We start from the raw sequence: 16,656 nt of genomic DNA, 5'->3' as shown, positions 1-16,656 counted from the left end.
AATTCAGTTCTAGACGTTCATGTTTCTGTTTTTGCTTTTTTTTCGCCTAACATGGATTGTCTTTTTATACATCTTTTAATTTAATCGCATTAATAAAATTTTTTATATAGATTTAGAAAATTGCCATATACTTTTTTCTTCCATGTATTCAAAATTAAACGTTAGGTATTCTTTCTACTGGAAGTACACGCAAAACTTAAAGGAATCATTACTCTTCCCTTCCAAAAATCAAAAAATGCTTGAAAAGAGGCAAAAGGTCTTGAAATATCAAACTGATATCGAAAATTATGAATCTGGTAAGCCAGATTTTCCAATTGGCCTAACAGATTGGCTTGTTGACGAATTTGGAGTTAATGAGGAATCTACTATTCTGGACTTGGGAGCAGGTACAGGAAAGCTATATCCTCGAATAAATGCTGCTCATCCTCAAAAGGTTATGGCGGTGGATTCTTCGGAAGCTATGTTAAAGGTGTTGCAAAAAAAATATCCAGCGGTAGAATCACACTTGGGTTCAGCGACCCAGATTCCATTACCTGACGAAAGCGTAGATCTCATTTTATGTGGTAACTCTTTCCATTGGTTTGCCAATGCAAAAGCTTTGAAGGAAATGCACCGTGTTCTCAAACCAAAAGGAGCCCTTGGTCTTGTTTGGAATGTCCGAGACAAATCGGTATCCTGGGTCAACAAAATTAATGAATTACTGGATAAATATCGTTCTGGATCTCCCTACTTCGGAACCTGGGAATGGGCTCAGTTGTTCCCCGGACATGGATTCCAAAAATTTCGCACTTGTGTATTCCCTTTCTCTTACTGTACTACACCAGAGAATTCCATTCATCGAATGGTTTTCTCTTTGTCTTACATGCATGCTCTTCCTGAACAAGAAAAAGCCGTCGTAAGAGCTGAGTTGGACAAGATTGCAGAAACAGTGCCCAGAGTACAAAACACTGACCAGATAAAATTTCCTTACCACACGATGGCCTTTAGTATAGAGAAGGAAGCCTTGGAAAAAAAATAGAGCAAACTCTTTAATTTTCCGATGATTAATGGTGAACTCGAATGACTACTAACTACGTTATTGAGTATATTCTGAAAGGAAAGCATACAAAAAGATTGAGGCCGTTATTGTTTGATTCAAGTAAATTTCATGCTTTCCCGCATCTTATTATACAAAACGCTTGCCTGTTGTATCTAGGAACATGTATCAATTCATCTTTTAGACTATACCAAACACGCTCTTCTTGGTTTTTTTGTAAACTGAGAATAACGGACATACTTTTCTTTATATCTCCGCTTAAACTGCTTGTTCATTTAATTGATTTATTTTAACTAAAACTATAAATCGAAAGGGCAATGCATTACCATATGAAACATAAGAGATGTATAACCTTGTTGAACCGTTATTTCATTGTTTATTTTGGGTCAAATATTGTTTCATGATGTCGTTTCCAATTCTTTATCTCCTTTTATCTTAGATTAATCAAACTTCCTCGAGACGTCTCTTGCTGACAACCACTCTTTGATTTGGCTTTCTGTTTTCAACGAATTCTCCTTTCTTTTCAAAATTCACAAATTCCCAAAATTATTCACATACAATTGAATTGGATATGTTTGAAGATTAGACCTGAAATTATATTTCCCACCATCATTGACTTTAGTATCACCAGCTAAATTTCTAGAGAGGTCGATATATCGGAACATTAAATATTCTTCAATCCGAACTGATTATTATTTTTCGACTTGTTTGAATTGATTTGAATCGATTAGAAGTTAGAAGAATTGACGGTTGCGCTTAAAAACTGAAAAAAGAAAAAAAAAAATCTAGAGTACTTTTTTTTTTCACTTGTCTGTCTAACAATTTGCTTTTACAGGAGCGATTCTTTCCATGAGTACAACTCCAGCCGAGGGAAGCTTAGAAAGACCATATCGATCCAGAAAGACCAGACCTTGTGACAATTGTCGACTTCGAAAATCAAGATGTGTACTTGAAGTTGTAGGAAATCCTTGTGCGTTATGTCTAACACTCAAAGTTGCCTGTACATATCACTTACCGCCCATTAAACGCAACAAATCTAAGAAAAGACCTGACTCCATTTCTGATGAATCGGTTTTTGAAGCTCCTTCTTATGAGGATACCTACTTGAATAATAATTCATTAGCTGTTCACGGCATCCAGCGTTCATCCGAAATTCCTGAAAGCCTAGGCGCGTCATCATCTGCTAGAATACCTAACAGAAGTCAAGACAAACAAGGATCTCAAAGGGCTCCCGTAAACTTTGCGGGGATTACAGAAATGTATCGTACTTCTGACGATAAGTTTGACAAGCTAGGTCTGGATATTTCTCTTAACTATCCGTATGTACTAGGCCCTACTTGTGATTCTGATATTGACCTTATTCGTGAATATTTTTCATTCGAGAATGGTGTATGCTCTTTTGATAACATGACTTTGAAGTATGTATCTTCCAATGCGAGATCTCCCGTTATGTATATTCTCGATCCTGCATATGAAAATGACCGCCATAGCGATTTTGCTCGCTATGAGCGTGCATTACACGACCTTTTAACTACTTATGTCGATGAAATGACAGGACGCGTACTAGTTGATTTGTATTTTACTCACATTCACCCCGCATATCCCATTCTCCATGGACCACGGTTCCTCCTTTCTTACAAAAACGGAGCGAGGAACGTTCCCTCTATTCTTTTGGCAGCTTTGTATTCTTTATCGTTAATATATTGGAAGAAAGATCCAAGGCTTTCCAACATTCCTCCTTTAGATCAACGCAAGATGTGGAATTTGGTTGAAGACGGCTTGAATTTTCATTTTACCCAACCACGATTGAGTACTATTCAAGCTGCTTTATTGTATTTAATTGGACGTCCCCTTTCTAATATGTACAGCCTTACAAGTATCCTGTCGAGAACGACGGTTTTGTCCCAATTGCTAGGATTTAACCATGATTGTACAAACTGGGAAATTCCAAACGAGGAAAAGACCATTCGAAAAAGAATATGGTGGGCTATTTTTATTGCGGATAAGTGGTATTCTATGTATTTTGGTTTAGCAACGAATATCCATGAAGATGACTATGTCGTTCCTAAAATTGATTCTAATGAAACATTACCCCTTGAAATTACCTCTTCTATGTCTTTTAAAACTTTTTTAAAAATGATTGAGCTCAGTATGATTTTACAGGACATTCTGCAAGACTTGTTTACGATTCGAGCTTTAAGCAAGCATTATAAGAATAATCGATCTATTTCCTATCAAATCACTGGATTTTTCAGTCGTTTGAATTCCGCACGTCCTTCAAAGTCTGAGGAACCCGGGTTGGGAGCTGCATCACTAATGATTCAATTCGACGCTGTAGAGATTTTGTTATGGAAAACGGCGCTTCGATTTCATTTGCCGGAATTTCAATCGGAGGACCTATTTGCATGTGTTGAAAAAGCGATTTCAAATTTTATGGGTATCTCGCCGGACTCAATTGTCGACTTTTTTTGGCCGTATGCTGGGTTCCATTTATCAACGCTTGTATCGCTTTTAATTCGCCTTCATCTGGATTTCCATGAAAGCCATACATATGGAGCAAGAGCTTTATCATTACTTGATGCGTTTTTAAGACACTGTATAACACTTCATGCGACTGGTTTTGACATTGTTGAAATGGCAATAGGTCGGTCGTCTTCTTTACTAAAAGAATTAGGCAAACGATATCCTCATCTGTCGGCTCTCTGGGACAATGTATTTCATTTGGATGGCGCGCTGGGGCCTGATATTTTTCAACTAACACAAGAGCAAATATTCGATCCGTGGAATCCTGAAGCATGGTCATCTTTTCGGCCATGATTGGTTCCCAAACTATTTATTTTTATTTTCAAAAATCTCCCATCTTTTCGTGAACGTAATCCATAAAATTGTATAGACAGGGAAACCCCTCTGATCTATATGTAAACATGGTTGGTACAGTAACTTTCTTTGAAGCTTCTAATGATGATACAACAATTGATTATGAAGAAGGAATAATAATAATAATAATATTTAATCATTATGATTTTACTTTTTGAACCAAGAGGAATTGTATTGCATGGAAGTAACTAAGTAGCACGTACAAAGAAAAAACAAACGTGGATCAAGTTCAAGTTGATTCTCGCATCCTGTTTTCTTTACAAAATCATGAATATGTATCTACTTTTACTTTACTTTACTTTACTTATGATAAAAAAAAACAAAAAACAAAAAAGATGGATGCAGAAAAATAATACATTGAAGCGATGCTTCGCATTGCGTATCTATGAGCGTGAAAAGGGTCGCGCGTAAGGAACGAAACAACATACTAGTAAAGATATAACATCAAATCTTTTGAAAATTGAGCGGTTTGAACCTTCGCTTCCAATAGGAAAAAGTCGACAAAGATACAAAGAAAGAAAAAAAATTGCATAAACAAAAAAAAGGAAACGAACGCAACATAAAAACACCACTTCGAAATAACGTTCAGTTATGGAAAGTGGATGACAACGTTAGTTTTAGTAAATTACATAATTTAAAACTTGTATTCGGGAGGGGTGTAGTCTTCAGGAATGTTAAAGACACGTTCCAAGACTTCACCAACGGCACCTTGGTCGTTACCGACACGAGAGACGGCACGGGCATTATCGATGGCGATTTGCATACCGTTCTTGACAGCAACAGACCAGCCAGCAACACCAAACATGGTCAAGTCATTTTGGCCATCACCAAAGGCAATAACGTTCTCGTTCTTGATGTGAGGAAGAATCTTGGTGGTGATGGTTTGAAGAGCAGTACCCTTGTTGCAGCTAGAGGGAATCAATTCAATACAGTAAGCCAAGGCTTGAGTAGTAGTGAACTTGTCCTTGGGGAAGGGCTTCAAGATATCACGGACAACGTCAAGCTTGTCGGGGTCTTCACAGACGGCCATCTTGATGACCTTGATTTCACCAGACAAAACCTTAGCCTTGGCGTCTTCACAAGACAAGGTCCAGTCAACCTTTTCACCGATTTCTTCCAAACGCTTAACGTTCTTCATGTCCTCACGACCAGGAGTCAAAATGTAAACCTTTTGGTCGTCGTAGACAACGTTAGCGATGTTAGAGTTGTGCTTGGTAGCGTCAACGACTTCCATGACAACTTCGGGCTTCAAGTATTCGGCGGAAACGACCTTACCTTCGTTGTAAAGGATACAGCCGTTAACGTGGGCAGCAGGGAAGGCATCCAAACCCAAGGGAATACGGATCAAGTCAACAGCAGAGCGTTGCTTACCAGTAGCCAAGACAATAGGGAAGTCAGGGCGGGTTTGACGAATGTAGCTCATAGCACGGTAAGTACGTTCGTGGAAACGGTGGTGAGCATCCAAAAGAGTACCATCAACGTCAGAGATCACCATTTGAACGGTGTCAGCAGAAGGAATGTTGTTAGACTTGTCAGATGCACTCATTTTTCTCGATCTTTTTGTTATGTCAGTTTTAGGCGTATGTTCAGAGAAGACTCTGTTCACGGGCCTTCCTTCCTATTTATATGTCTCACAGCCCTGATAACCTGAAAAACCTACTCTTTGGATTTTCCGGTAATTGCGTCATTCCTCTTCCGACTACTGGGTAGAAGCGACGAATCGTGTCCTGAAAATTTTCCGTTAAGGTTTCTTTGGGTGTGACGTCATTATGTAAACAATGATCACTTTCATCCATGAACCATCAAGTATTACTAGACAGTAAGCAGTACATTTTTCCTCTATTCTTCCTTCTTTCCAGACGTTCTTTATATTATTTATTAATTTTTTTGCTTTTTTCTTCATTTAATCATTCATAAACCTTCCCTTTTCTACGTCAACACTTGCTACGCTTTTTTTGGCGCTTTGCTTTGCTTTCGTCAATCGTTTCACCATCGAGGCTTGACCAAACGCTCGTCCTAACAAATAGCTTAGCTAGTTCATTATTACATCCATCTATCTAGTCTTCAGGACATTATGCTACATGGCTGCGTTTGTCAATAAACACACGTACATACGTACATACGTACGTCCCTACATGTCGTGTCGTGATGTCGCTGGGTTCTATAGAATTTGAATACAAAATTCAAACTAAGTAAAACAAACATTCTGTATATGCGTGTGTCTCTACAAAACAATCCATGATTATTATGCAAATGTCTTATTGATTTAGTTCGTCAAAGATCTGAGCAACATTTACTTGTTAATAATAAACTAATTCATTTCATGACTAGCAAAACTAATATCAAATAGGTATTTAGGGATAGGAATAACAAAATAAGGAAAAACATAAACAAAAAAGAAAAGAAAAGAAAAGAACGTTCTATATACAAAGGGGAAACATCAAAGTTGAAAGCAACAATTAGCACTCGTCCCTTTTCTTTCTTTTACAAGGGACGAAAAAAGAAAGAAAAGAAAGATATATAAAAAAAAAAGAAATTAATAATAATATCATCATATCGCATCGTGTACGCAGCAGCACAAAGTGAATAAAACGTTGGAAGCCCTACCAATTTATACCAGTCAGTGGTAAATTCATAAAGCTCAAAGATGTGTGTATGTGTATGTATGCCTTCTTCTGTCCGTAGGAAGAAATGGGAAAAGGAGGATGCCGGGATTCTTAGAAAGGACAAAGATAATTATAATAATAATAATAATAATAATTAATTAAAAAACAAGAAACAGTAAGAATCCATAGTAACATTAGTTGGATAGACGAATTAAAACGGCAAAAGAGTATCGGACATTGGGAGCACACATTCTAACGGACAGAACGTATTTAAGGGGGGAAGAAAAGTGCAAAACACAACAACGATGGGTCCTTTTTGCATGAGTAGCATTAACAAACTAAAGATGTGGTGGTTGTGTGAGACGTATAGCTGTTTTGGAAATGATCCCGCAACAAGTCTTCTACAGCGATTGGTTCCGTGGTCGAAGGACCCAAGCCAGGCAAGGGAGCCACTACATAATCAATATTACCGTGCAAAAAGAAAGGAATTGTGTAGCGATCATGACCACTTGTATTGCAAACACGGTGCACCGAAGACTTGTAACGGTTGTTGGTCAAAATTGCCATAATGTCACCCAAATTGGCAACCAAGGCATCGGGACGTGCGCTGATGGCAACAAAGGACTGGGTCACTGGATCAAGAATTTGCAAACCACGCACTTCATCTTGAGCCATCAGCGTCAAAGCATCCGCATCCGTGTGATCGTTCACACCGGTACGGTTGAAGGAAGAGGGATAACGCAAAAGACGAATGGCTGTCGTGGGATCCGAGCAAAACTCGTCAAATGCATCGGCAGATAATCCAAGAGATTCGGCCAACAAACACATGACTTGGTTGGCAAAGACTGCCATGTCGTTATGGTACTGGACAAGAGCAGTGCGGAAACCGGCTCCCGTGTTCAAAGGCCATTTATTCGGTCCCTGGAAAGGACGGAGAAGTCGTTCTTTCGACAAATTGTCATTCCCAAAATAAAAACTTTCGCGAAATTCATTCGACATACAGGCGGAATCATGAATAGCGGCGTTGTTGTTTTCGGTCGGCGTAGCGTCATCGACAAGCCCTGTGTTCCAGGGAATCGGAGACGAATTGGGAGGTTCAGCATATGTGGAAAGGGATTGCGCAGAAGGAATCGGACAACCAAGGGACGAAGGTGTAAATGAAGAGCTTCTAGGAAAAGATAAATCGTCGTCAATAGGTACTCCATCCAAAGAGGAGTCCTCTTCGCCCTCCAAAACGAAATCTTGAAGCAATTCGTAACCACGGTTGCTAAACATGTCTTTGCTCAGCATGAGCTTTTCATCAAAGGGAAGTTCAAAGAAATGCTTGGAGGCACGAAAGGCATTTTTAATCACGTCTTTGCTCACACTGTGGTTGACGATTTGGAAAAAGCCTGTAGATTCACACGCATTACGAAGTTCCTTGACAATTTTTTCATGCGCACCGGGTTCATTGGCAATGAAAGGACCAAAGTCAATCACAGGGCAAAGACGTTCCTCCTCTTGAGGAGTGGCTGTCCTGATGGAATCAGCCGTACTTTGGATCAATTGAGACAACATCAGTAAAATTCAATCACACGGGACGGACGCGGCGGACGAAGGGATCAAAATTCAAATAAGGAACTTTTGGTTTGGAATCTGTTCAATTCGAATTGAAAAGAATTTTTTTAGTTTTTGTTTCGTTGTTGGTTGAGGAATATGAATCTAGAGGGAGAAAGAAGAAGGAGATAAAAAAAAACTGATGGCAAAAATCAAAAGAATTTTTAAACTGCTGAATCAAGATCAACCGCAATTTTTAAACAAATAAAGGCAACGAGACTATGAATTACCACAAATCCCGATCGCAAAAATGAAAAAACAGAAGAGAAAATAACAAAAACAAAAACAAAAAAAGATAGCCAAATGGATAACTATCTAAATCAATATTTCTTCTTCTTCTTCTTCTTTTTTGTCTTTTTTTATAAAAAAGAATAAAACTAAAAAGTTTTAAAAAAGAAACCTGTCAACTCGAGAAAAATGACAAAAAAATTACTCAATTACGAGCAAATCCTGTTTTCTCTAAAGGAACAAAAACGAAAAGGAATTCAAAGAAAATAAAAGAAAAACAGCAAAAAACTCTTTTTCGATAAAAGAAGAGAAAACCTCTACTAAAACCAGTAAGTGCTTTTTTTTTTCTTTCTTTCTATATATATGAGGCGTCAAAAAAGTTGCTTCCTGAAAAAAAGTATTACAAATACTCGTCTTGGAAACGTCGTCAGGAAACGGTTAGAATAAATCAATGAAATTAATTAATTTAAAAAAAAAAGCAACAAACTGAAAATACAAATTCGCTAAAGTTTTGTTTAATTTTTTTATATATAAAAAAAAAAGAAAAAGAAGAGGAAAAGCACTCTGCGTCAAAATATGTGTTGAAGAATCAAAAGGATTATTTTCTAAAAGAACGGGAATCACTCTTTTTATATCACATTCCCAATCCCTTATCTTTGGTTCTTGAACAGATGCTTATCTATCAAAGCAAGGGGCGACCAGCCAATGAAATTCCATCTGATACAGCAGAGACTTTGGCTGATAAATACATAATAACAGTCCGAGAAGCTAATTCTGTAGCTAAACATAAATAAAAGTAACCGATAGAAATGAAAGTAAACAAACCAAAAAAAATGAATAAAAAAAACAAACAACTAATCAAATCAATCAAATAATAAATAAAAAAAAGAAAATTAAAAAAAAAACAATAACGGAGACAAACAAACAACAACAACAACAACAACAGTTTTGTTATTTATGGAAAGAATGTTTCTTGTTTTTCAACTGCTCTCATTCCAAGATGCATAAATATAGTAGATGTGTCTCCTGTTGGGAGGGTTGTTGGTTTGTCTCCGTTATTGTTTTTTCTTTTCTGTCTCATTTTGTTTTGAATTTCAATATTTACTCGTCAGTTGGTTAGAGATTGTCACCTGTTAGGGGACATGAAAATTTTCCATCTTATGATGGTTGTACTCTGGTGATCGGCCGTAGAAAACAACATGGTACGACGCGACGCGCTGGTTTGTTGGTAAACAAAAGGAAATAATGTAAAAAAAATAAAAAATAAACAAAAGTCCAGAAAACAAAAGGTAAATAGATTCCATAGAAAAAGAACGAAACAGGTGGATTTTCTTTATAACTCATTGAATTATTGAATTATTATTTTATAAATGAAATTATTCTCTTGAAAATGGTTGACTCTAGAGACAAAATCATATTTTCAAATATACAAAGTCATAAGTTGTATATTTTATGGAGTATACAGTCTTCTGAAAAGACATAAAAAAACACAGTGTCCTTGTCTTTGTGTCAAGATTTGGTTTCCGGATTCATAAGAATACAGATTCGAAATATTCTCTTATGACCGGCTAAACGCATTGACAGTACTTTTCTTTTACTGGATACGATTATACCTATATGTCTTGAAGAAGAGGTTTGGCGTTAGAAAGGACAAAGGATTTGAATTGTTGACACTCTTCTTAACTCTTTTTTTTTTTTCTTTTTTTTTTTTTTTAAAAGCCATTTTGTACATACCTCGTTTCACATTCGTTTGAACAGCGGTTTTCCTAAAAGTGTCATTGTCCTACGAATCTCGTCCAGCATTTTTTTCACATTCTCTGCATTTTCTTTTTTGTTTCCACATTTACTAATTTCTTACGCCCTTGCATAGCATGTCCTTTACAGACCATGATGACCAAGATACATTGACAGAGGAAATTTCATCGTTAGAGTCGAAACGTGAAACTCTGATTGCAAAACTCAAACAATTAGAAGAAAAACAATTTTCTAAAAAAAAAAAATTTCCTGATCCAATCAAGCTCTTCACCCAGCAACCCTTTCAAGCTCCTTCTCTCGATTTTGAACGTCTCTCGGGCATTTCCTTTTTCATTCCTCATGACCCAGAAGAGCAATCTAGAAAGCAATTGCTCGTCAAAAATCCTAAAACCTTTCACATCCAGTCGGCCCCACTGATTCCTCTATTGGGTGTCCGGTTTGATTTTATGATGCATCCCATGCAAACCATGTTTCCTTCTCCAACCTCAGATACTTCCTTTTATCAATACAACCCCATAGATGGAAACGCCTTTGACGCTCCTCATTACATAGTTTTCCGCGTTTTCGAAGATGCCCTTTCTCTTTACAAATATACCATCCCAAACTTTTTTCGCCTTGACGCCTGGGCCGACGACTATCTGACTTCTAAACATCCCGATCGTCTTCGTCTCTTTTTATGGAGAGTCCACAAGTTATTGATTGCCCATTCCTGCCGAAAAAACATACTTTCCCAACTCAACAATACCTTTCAACAGCATCCTTTTATACAAATTTCCGCCGATTTAACCTACACGCACATTGAAATCGACATACACGACCAATGGAAAGCTAGATTCTTTTGCTCTATGGACTCTACCCGCATCCAACGTTGCCAAATCTTCGAATGTCGTCCTACATGGCACAGAGATTACACTATGGAAGTAACTCTTCTTTCCGAAGATGTATGGCTAGATACTTTACATAAAAAAATAAAAACTTTTCTTTAATCAAAAGCATTCTACTATTTTCTATTTCTTTTTCCATTCTTGTTTCCTAGACCATACAGTGTTTTCCAGCAATAGCAAACGTGTCATCCCAGTTGTATCCATACAGAATCCAAAATCCAAAATCTAAATTCTAAACCATGCTTTTATTAAATTTCCAAACCTCTACATCGTTTTCTTCTCTGGACACTCACTTTAGATTTCGCCTTGGTTTTAATCGTTTCGCTAGCTGCGTTTCCAACTGTTGCTTAATCCTATCCATTCGCCTTTGATTTTCAGCAAAATAGTCTAGCGTCCTTTTTACAAGCCATGTCATATACTCCTTGGTCACATATAACTGGATCCTTTCCGAAGCGTCTACTACTCCGATAGGAACATCAATCTTTAGACTTGTTCTAATAGCTACAATATATTTATTCGTGCTTCCCTGAATTCCCGTTTCCCGAAACCCGCAACTCATCGCTACTCGTTGCAAGTGTTGAGCTGTCTCCAAGGATCGTGTTTGGACATGCAAAATCATCGGCTCAAACGCAAATTGGATTTCCCTTGATCCTTCAGACACCGTTCCCGGCACTTTCCCATAATCCACACTTTCTGTTTCAAGAGGTGGAGGCAATTCTGTGCATGGTTCGTGAGATACGAAAAGCCAGTAACCACCTCCCTTTCTAGACGTTAATCCTTGTACATATATAGAAATCCTTCCCGAACATGAACTTGTCGTAACCCAGTCTGGGTGCGAGTTTATAACATCCAATAATGGGAAAATTGGGCTATCCGGATTTCCTTTAGGAGAAGCATCTGGCAAAGAAGAAGCCAATTCTTTCAGAATTTGTTCTTTTTGATTATCAAACGTTTCTAACTGATTCTTTTGATCCATTCTTTTTTATGGTATAGCAAAACCAATCCGAAATTGGTTTTGCTTGTGGTGGAAATTTTGACCAGGGCTTTCTTAAAGTGTACCATACATATTGTTCAAAGATCGAATATTTATTCTTAAACTAAGGTCTGCCCTTTTTATTTGAGTCTTAATTCATAAATCAAAATTAACTTGGGTGTTTTTTCTGTCTTATTCTTACCAAAACCCATATATGAATTAGGATATTGATGTTTTGAACTTCGACTTTGTTTTCATTCCTAGTCCTTTCCAAATATAGATTTCCCCTTATTTTTGATGTTTATTTTTCTTTACAAAAATGAAACGAGCTAGTCAAAAAACGCAATCAAAAGATACCAACGTGAAACGATCAAAATTCGCTGATGCCAGACATATTCAGATAGAATCTCCTGCGTTAAAAAATGGTGCTGTGGACGTAAAACGGTTCGTAGAATCTAGGTCCTTTGAGATATCTGCATTACAAGATGCTATGCATCGGTCGAAACACTCAAGCGCGCAACGAGCCTTTCAAGCCCTTCCACGATGTCTCAGAAGACGTGCGGCTTCTCACAACATTAAGAGGATTCCAAAGGCTTTAAGGGACCGTGCTTATTATGAAATGCAATTAAGTTCTTCTGCAACAACTCCGGTTACGCCTTCAAAGCAACGCCTAAAAAGATTTATAAAACGACTTCATAGGAAGTTGGCTCGCCATGCTAATAGTCCCAAGGTCACAAATTCTGGACAGTTACGAACAGAGCACTCAACTGAGGATACTAGGATCCCAACACTGCCTGCTGTAAAGTTAGTGAATGGAAAATTTGCTGGACGACAATTAAGAAAAATTTGGTTACCTACTCATCTCTGGACTGCCAAGCGTGCTCACATGATAAACGCATGGGGTTATGCAATCCCAGAGAGTCCAACTGAAAAGTCTTATCGACCAACTCATAGGGCTGCTTTCTGTTTGAACGCCATTGCATTTGATATGTCATATCAACCTTTATTTGCTATCACAGGACCTTTAAGTGTTCTACGAGAAACATTTGGAGAATGTTTTACTACAGGACTCCCTAGTGCATACACAAAAACTTATCGTTCATTCAATAGTTATGTCAAAAACTCGCAGACGAACGAGCTTTTATGTCCTTGTTTATTACAGTGGCATGATCCTAGCGAAGATTGCAAAAGTAAAGTTCCAACCCGCAATAATGGAAGCGCAGTTCAACTAGTTATCCGAGTTCATGCTTCTGCGTTTTTAGATGTATGGAACCATTTATCTAGTATTGCTGTTTTAGATGATCAAATTGCTATGCATGATTGGAGATTACAGTTGGCTTCTTTCGACATATTGGGTCCTGATGCCAATGTTATTCTTCATGACATTTTCTCGGACGTTCAGTCTTCAGAAAAAACAACATGGGATTCAATTTCCAAATTACCTACTACGTCTCTTCCATTTGGTGCATCTATTGGATTTGATGCCCCCTTGGTAATCCACGAAACTAATTTGGGACAACAAGGAAACGAAAAAGAAAAGGATAATAAAGAGAATAAAAGCCATGAAATTCAAAACAAAGACTTCGGTTCATTATGGGATAAACATGAAATACCTTCTTTTAATGTTTTTAATCATGTACAAAAGAAAAAAGAAGCAGTACTTAATGTTAAAAAGGAATTGGTGCCTGTTTATTTCACCCATCAATCAATATGGAATGGGGTTACTGTTATCGTACCCTGGGAAGCAGCAAAATTCTTTTGGCAGAAATTGATGTTTCGGAAAGGTGTAAGATTTGGAGGACTAAAAAATTTGCATCAAATTGCTTTCGAAAAAAGAATGCCTTTTTTTCCTGTTGATTATCCCGATACCAAAAGCGGTCAGGCATATGAAGTACGACGAAAGCAATGTAACGAGGAATATTGGAGAAGACGACCGCCGGCAAAGAGGGTAAACTTTGAAAATTTTGGGAAAAACTTTTCTGAAATTGGTGATCCATTTAGTTGTGATTGGAAATGCTTCCACGATGGTTCAGACTCTAATATCGTAGATCGCACTGCCCAATCCTTCAACAGAGTTGAAGTTCGAATGGTGCAAAGAGGTGCTTTACATGATCGGGCTCGGATTTACTGTATAGATAAAGACCAGATTGATATGTGGAAGAAGTTAATTTACGACAAGAAGATTACAGCAGAGGCTGCTGAGTATCCTGCTTGTCCGGAGGTCGATGCATTATGTGGTTTTGTAACAACTGCAAATTTTAATCTTACTGTTGGCAGGCCTTCAGGTATTGCTACTATGAAATCCGGGGTGTTGAACGGGGAATCCCAAGGTTATTGCCTTGTCCGTAATGTAGGCTGCTCTATTCCTCGACTGGCTCAGTGGAAAATATTGGTCTAAAAAATATAAAATTGGCAAAAGCTGCATTATTTGAAATCTTTCTACTTCCTTCAATCTTCTCTATAGACTACTTCCTGTCGTTCAGTTTCCATTTCGAGAGAGCGTAACGCTAAGATGGGTATACAGGTTGAAGCAAGACGAATTTTTGGTTCAATTCGTTTTTGGTATAGGTAAATTAATTACAAGAAATAGCAAATGGTTTTCTTACTTAGTTCCTTTATTAAGAATACTAACACAATCTGTCACTCAGGCATATATGGAGCAGATATTTATTAACAGATCTAAATTTAAGAAAGCTCCATCTCTAAAGAATAACCAGTTATTTCATTCGTAATAATACTAATTTTCATTTCTTGCTTCTTTTACTTTTTCAACATCATATTACAGCTTTAAAATAATATACTACTGTGCAATATGCAAACTTTTCTTAGTGGAAACGAAAATGCTTCCTTATTTATGGGTTCTCTATAGACTAGGAAAACAACGTTTGTCGTTTACCAGAATCCGAAAGGCTTATTAAACATCTCCCTTCGCCTTGGATTAAGACTTCTTTGAGAGAATGGAAGGGATCATCTTAGCATCAGCAGCGATCGCGACTGTTTACGTTGGCTCAGAATGGTCAACACGCGAAACAAATCCGGACGAAAAGCACACAATTAATAAGAAACTTGCAGCATTGTTTCCTGTGTTTGGCGGACTTACTCTTGTCGGTATGTATCTGATTCTCCGTTATTATGGAAAAGAATACATCCAATATATATTGCAAGGTTATGGCAGTTTTGCAGCAGCCATGTGCTTTTTACGGACTCTAAATTGCAAGTCTACACTTGGAAAATCGATCAGTGGACTGCTGACAATTGCTATTACTATCCATTATCTAAAAACAAAACACTGGTTCACTTCTAACTTGCTTGCATGGACTCTGGCAGCCAATTCGATTAGTATGATGCGAATTGACTCTTTCGCTACTGGGGCCGTTCTTCTAGCTTGCCTTTTTATTTACGACATTTACTTTGTTTTTGGTACCGATGTCATGGTCACTGTAGCAACTGGAATAGACATTCCAGCCAAGTATGTAATTCCCAACTTCACAAAGCCTGGCCGGTTCTCTATGCTTGGCTTGGGCGATATCGTTATGCCCGGCCTTATGGTCAGTTTGATGCGGCGCTTCGATGTTCACAATGCCCAAAAATCCAAGGATAAACGTACATCTACGCCTTACTTTAAATGGACCCTTATTGCTTATACCTTGGGACTTGCTATTACCAACGGGGCCTTATACTACTTCCGTGCTGCTCAACCAGCACTTCTTTACCTTAGTCCTGCCTCTATCCTAGCACCTCTGTTAGTTGCTTGCTATCGCCAAGAATTAACTTCTTTATTTGCTTTTCGCAGTGAAGAACAAACAGAATCCAACAAAACAAAGGATGAGTCTACCCTAAAAAACAAGGAAAATTAATTCTCACATTAGTTCGCCGTTTTTGGGTCCATGTTTCTTCTTACAATTGATATTTATGATCTCTTCCTATTTTTTTATAAAAAGAAAAATACTTCTTTCTTTCGTGAACCTCCTCCTATCCACTTCCTTGTACTATCTTTTTCGCCCTTTAGCACAGTCCAAAATAGGACTCGCAAATCCTTTTGTGACATAACGCTAAGTCGAATCCAGCACTTTCATTAACAATATTTGTCTTTTACCATAAGACCACTGCTTTTTAAAAGTATTTTTCGATTATATTCTGCATTTATATTCCATATTTTGAAGGTGCTCCGCGACATTCCCAACAGTCCTAAAAGTGCTTGCTTACATTGACTTATAATTAAAGCTGTTGGATTCTTCCAACTTACTGTTTAGTTCTCTACTTCTTTTAATAATAGTAGAAAAAAAAAAATTTGATATCTTCGATATGTTTGGTTTAACGACGAAAAGAATATTGACTCTCTTCGCTCGAAAGCGTAATACATCTGTTGAAGAGAAACTTACGGAATTCATGATACTTGGTGAAAGGACTAATAGTAAACAATTCCGATACCAATTGCAAGTTGAACTGGATCCTCCTACCCAAGATCAAATGAGTATCATGCTAAACAGTATGCAGAAGGAACAAAGCCATTTATTAATTTCCGGAGCTACCTCTGTTCAGGATGCATTAAATAAATACAAAAATGATTTCCGAACTTTTAGACGTCCTTGTCTTGTCGACTGGGATAATGGGAAAATAAGTCCTTATTCCGTACTTCTACAGACTCGGGATCTTAAAGAGTTATTGTGATAAGTGTACTATTTCTTTCCTCCTTAGACC

At 37.6% G+C, this 16,656-nt stretch overlaps 9 protein-coding genes across 9 annotated transcripts; 6 read left to right on the top strand and 3 right to left on the bottom strand.

Annotated features, from left to right (window-relative positions):
- Positions 1–96: 96 nt before the first annotated feature.
- SOCG_02985 (methyltransferase) lies at positions 97–1,246 on the top strand. Its single transcript, XM_013161475.1, has one exon. The coding sequence runs from the start codon at positions 143–145 to the stop codon at positions 1,016–1,018; it is 876 nt and encodes a 291-aa protein (XP_013016929.1). The 5' UTR covers positions 97–142; the 3' UTR covers positions 1,019–1,246.
- On the top strand, positions 1,184–3,989 carry SOCG_02984 (transcription factor). The gene has a single exon (XM_013161474.1). The coding sequence runs from the start codon at positions 1,886–1,888 to the stop codon at positions 3,851–3,853; it is 1,968 nt and encodes a 655-aa protein (XP_013016928.1). The 5' UTR covers positions 1,184–1,885; the 3' UTR covers positions 3,854–3,989.
- Positions 3,990–4,249: 260 nt separating this feature from the next.
- Positions 4,250–5,550, bottom strand: SOCG_02983 (nucleotide-sugar phosphatase). The gene has a single exon (XM_013161473.1). The coding sequence runs from the start codon at positions 5,457–5,459 to the stop codon at positions 4,548–4,550; it is 912 nt and encodes a 303-aa protein (XP_013016927.1). The 5' UTR covers positions 5,460–5,550; the 3' UTR covers positions 4,250–4,547.
- A 569-nt stretch (positions 5,551–6,119) lies between these two features.
- On the bottom strand, positions 6,120–8,938 carry SOCG_02982 (2-OG-Fe(II) oxygenase superfamily protein). The gene has a single exon (XM_013161472.1). It carries the CDS (start codon positions 8,074–8,076, stop codon positions 6,850–6,852), a length of 1,227 nt encoding a protein of 408 aa, XP_013016926.1. The 5' UTR covers positions 8,077–8,938; the 3' UTR covers positions 6,120–6,849.
- Positions 8,939–10,214: 1,276 nt separating this feature from the next.
- On the top strand, positions 10,215–11,084 carry SOCG_02981 (kinetochore protein Mal2; the record flags this gene model as incomplete). The annotated part of the gene is made up of 1 exon (XM_013161471.1): positions 10,215–11,084. The coding sequence occupies one exon, from the start codon at positions 10,215–10,217 to the stop codon at positions 11,082–11,084; it is 870 nt and encodes a 289-aa protein (XP_013016925.1).
- Positions 11,085–11,271: 187 nt separating this feature from the next.
- Positions 11,272–11,958, bottom strand: SOCG_02980 (wybutosine biosynthesis protein Tyw3; the record flags this gene model as incomplete). Its single annotated transcript, XM_013161470.1, has 1 exon — positions 11,272–11,958. One exon carries the CDS (start codon positions 11,956–11,958, stop codon positions 11,272–11,274), a length of 687 nt encoding a protein of 228 aa, XP_013016924.1.
- A 316-nt stretch (positions 11,959–12,274) lies between these two features.
- Positions 12,275–14,353, top strand: SOCG_02979 (RNase P and RNase MRP subunit; the record flags this gene model as incomplete). The annotated part of the gene is made up of 1 exon (XM_013161469.1): positions 12,275–14,353. One exon carries the CDS (start codon positions 12,275–12,277, stop codon positions 14,351–14,353), a length of 2,079 nt encoding a protein of 692 aa, XP_013016923.1.
- A 559-nt stretch (positions 14,354–14,912) lies between these two features.
- SOCG_02978 (peptidase family A22) lies at positions 14,913–15,812 on the top strand (the record flags this gene model as incomplete). The annotated part of the gene is made up of 1 exon (XM_013161468.1): positions 14,913–15,812. The coding sequence occupies one exon, from the start codon at positions 14,913–14,915 to the stop codon at positions 15,810–15,812; it is 900 nt and encodes a 299-aa protein (XP_013016922.1).
- A 448-nt stretch (positions 15,813–16,260) lies between these two features.
- Positions 16,261–16,626, top strand: SOCG_02977 (electron carrier protein; the record flags this gene model as incomplete). Its single annotated transcript, XM_013161467.1, has 1 exon — positions 16,261–16,626. One exon carries the CDS (start codon positions 16,261–16,263, stop codon positions 16,624–16,626), a length of 366 nt encoding a protein of 121 aa, XP_013016921.1.
- Between the last annotated feature and the right edge of the window lie 30 nt (positions 16,627–16,656).

The sequence above is a fragment of the Schizosaccharomyces octosporus genome (genome assembly GCF_000150505.1).
Source record: "Schizosaccharomyces octosporus yFS286 unplaced genomic scaffold supercont6.1, whole genome shotgun sequence".
NCBI classification, from domain to species: Eukaryota; Fungi; Ascomycota; class Schizosaccharomycetes; order Schizosaccharomycetales; family Schizosaccharomycetaceae; genus Schizosaccharomyces; species Schizosaccharomyces octosporus.
Note: the sequence above shows the minus strand (reverse complement) of the source record. Positions and strands in the feature narration are given on the sequence as shown.

Excerpts from the sequence above, each read along its gene's own strand:
- SOCG_02985 (XM_013161475.1), top strand. The coding sequence starts at position 143 with ATGTATTCAAAATTAAACGTTAGGTATTCTTTCTACTGGAAGTACACG.
- SOCG_02984 (XM_013161474.1), top strand. The coding sequence starts at position 1,886 with ATGAGTACAACTCCAGCCGAGGGAAGCTTAGAAAGACCATATCGATCC.
- SOCG_02983 (XM_013161473.1), bottom strand. The coding sequence starts at position 5,459 with ATGAGTGCATCTGACAAGTCTAACAACATTCCTTCTGCTGACACCGTT.
- SOCG_02982 (XM_013161472.1), bottom strand. The coding sequence starts at position 8,076 with ATGTTGTCTCAATTGATCCAAAGTACGGCTGATTCCATCAGGACAGCC.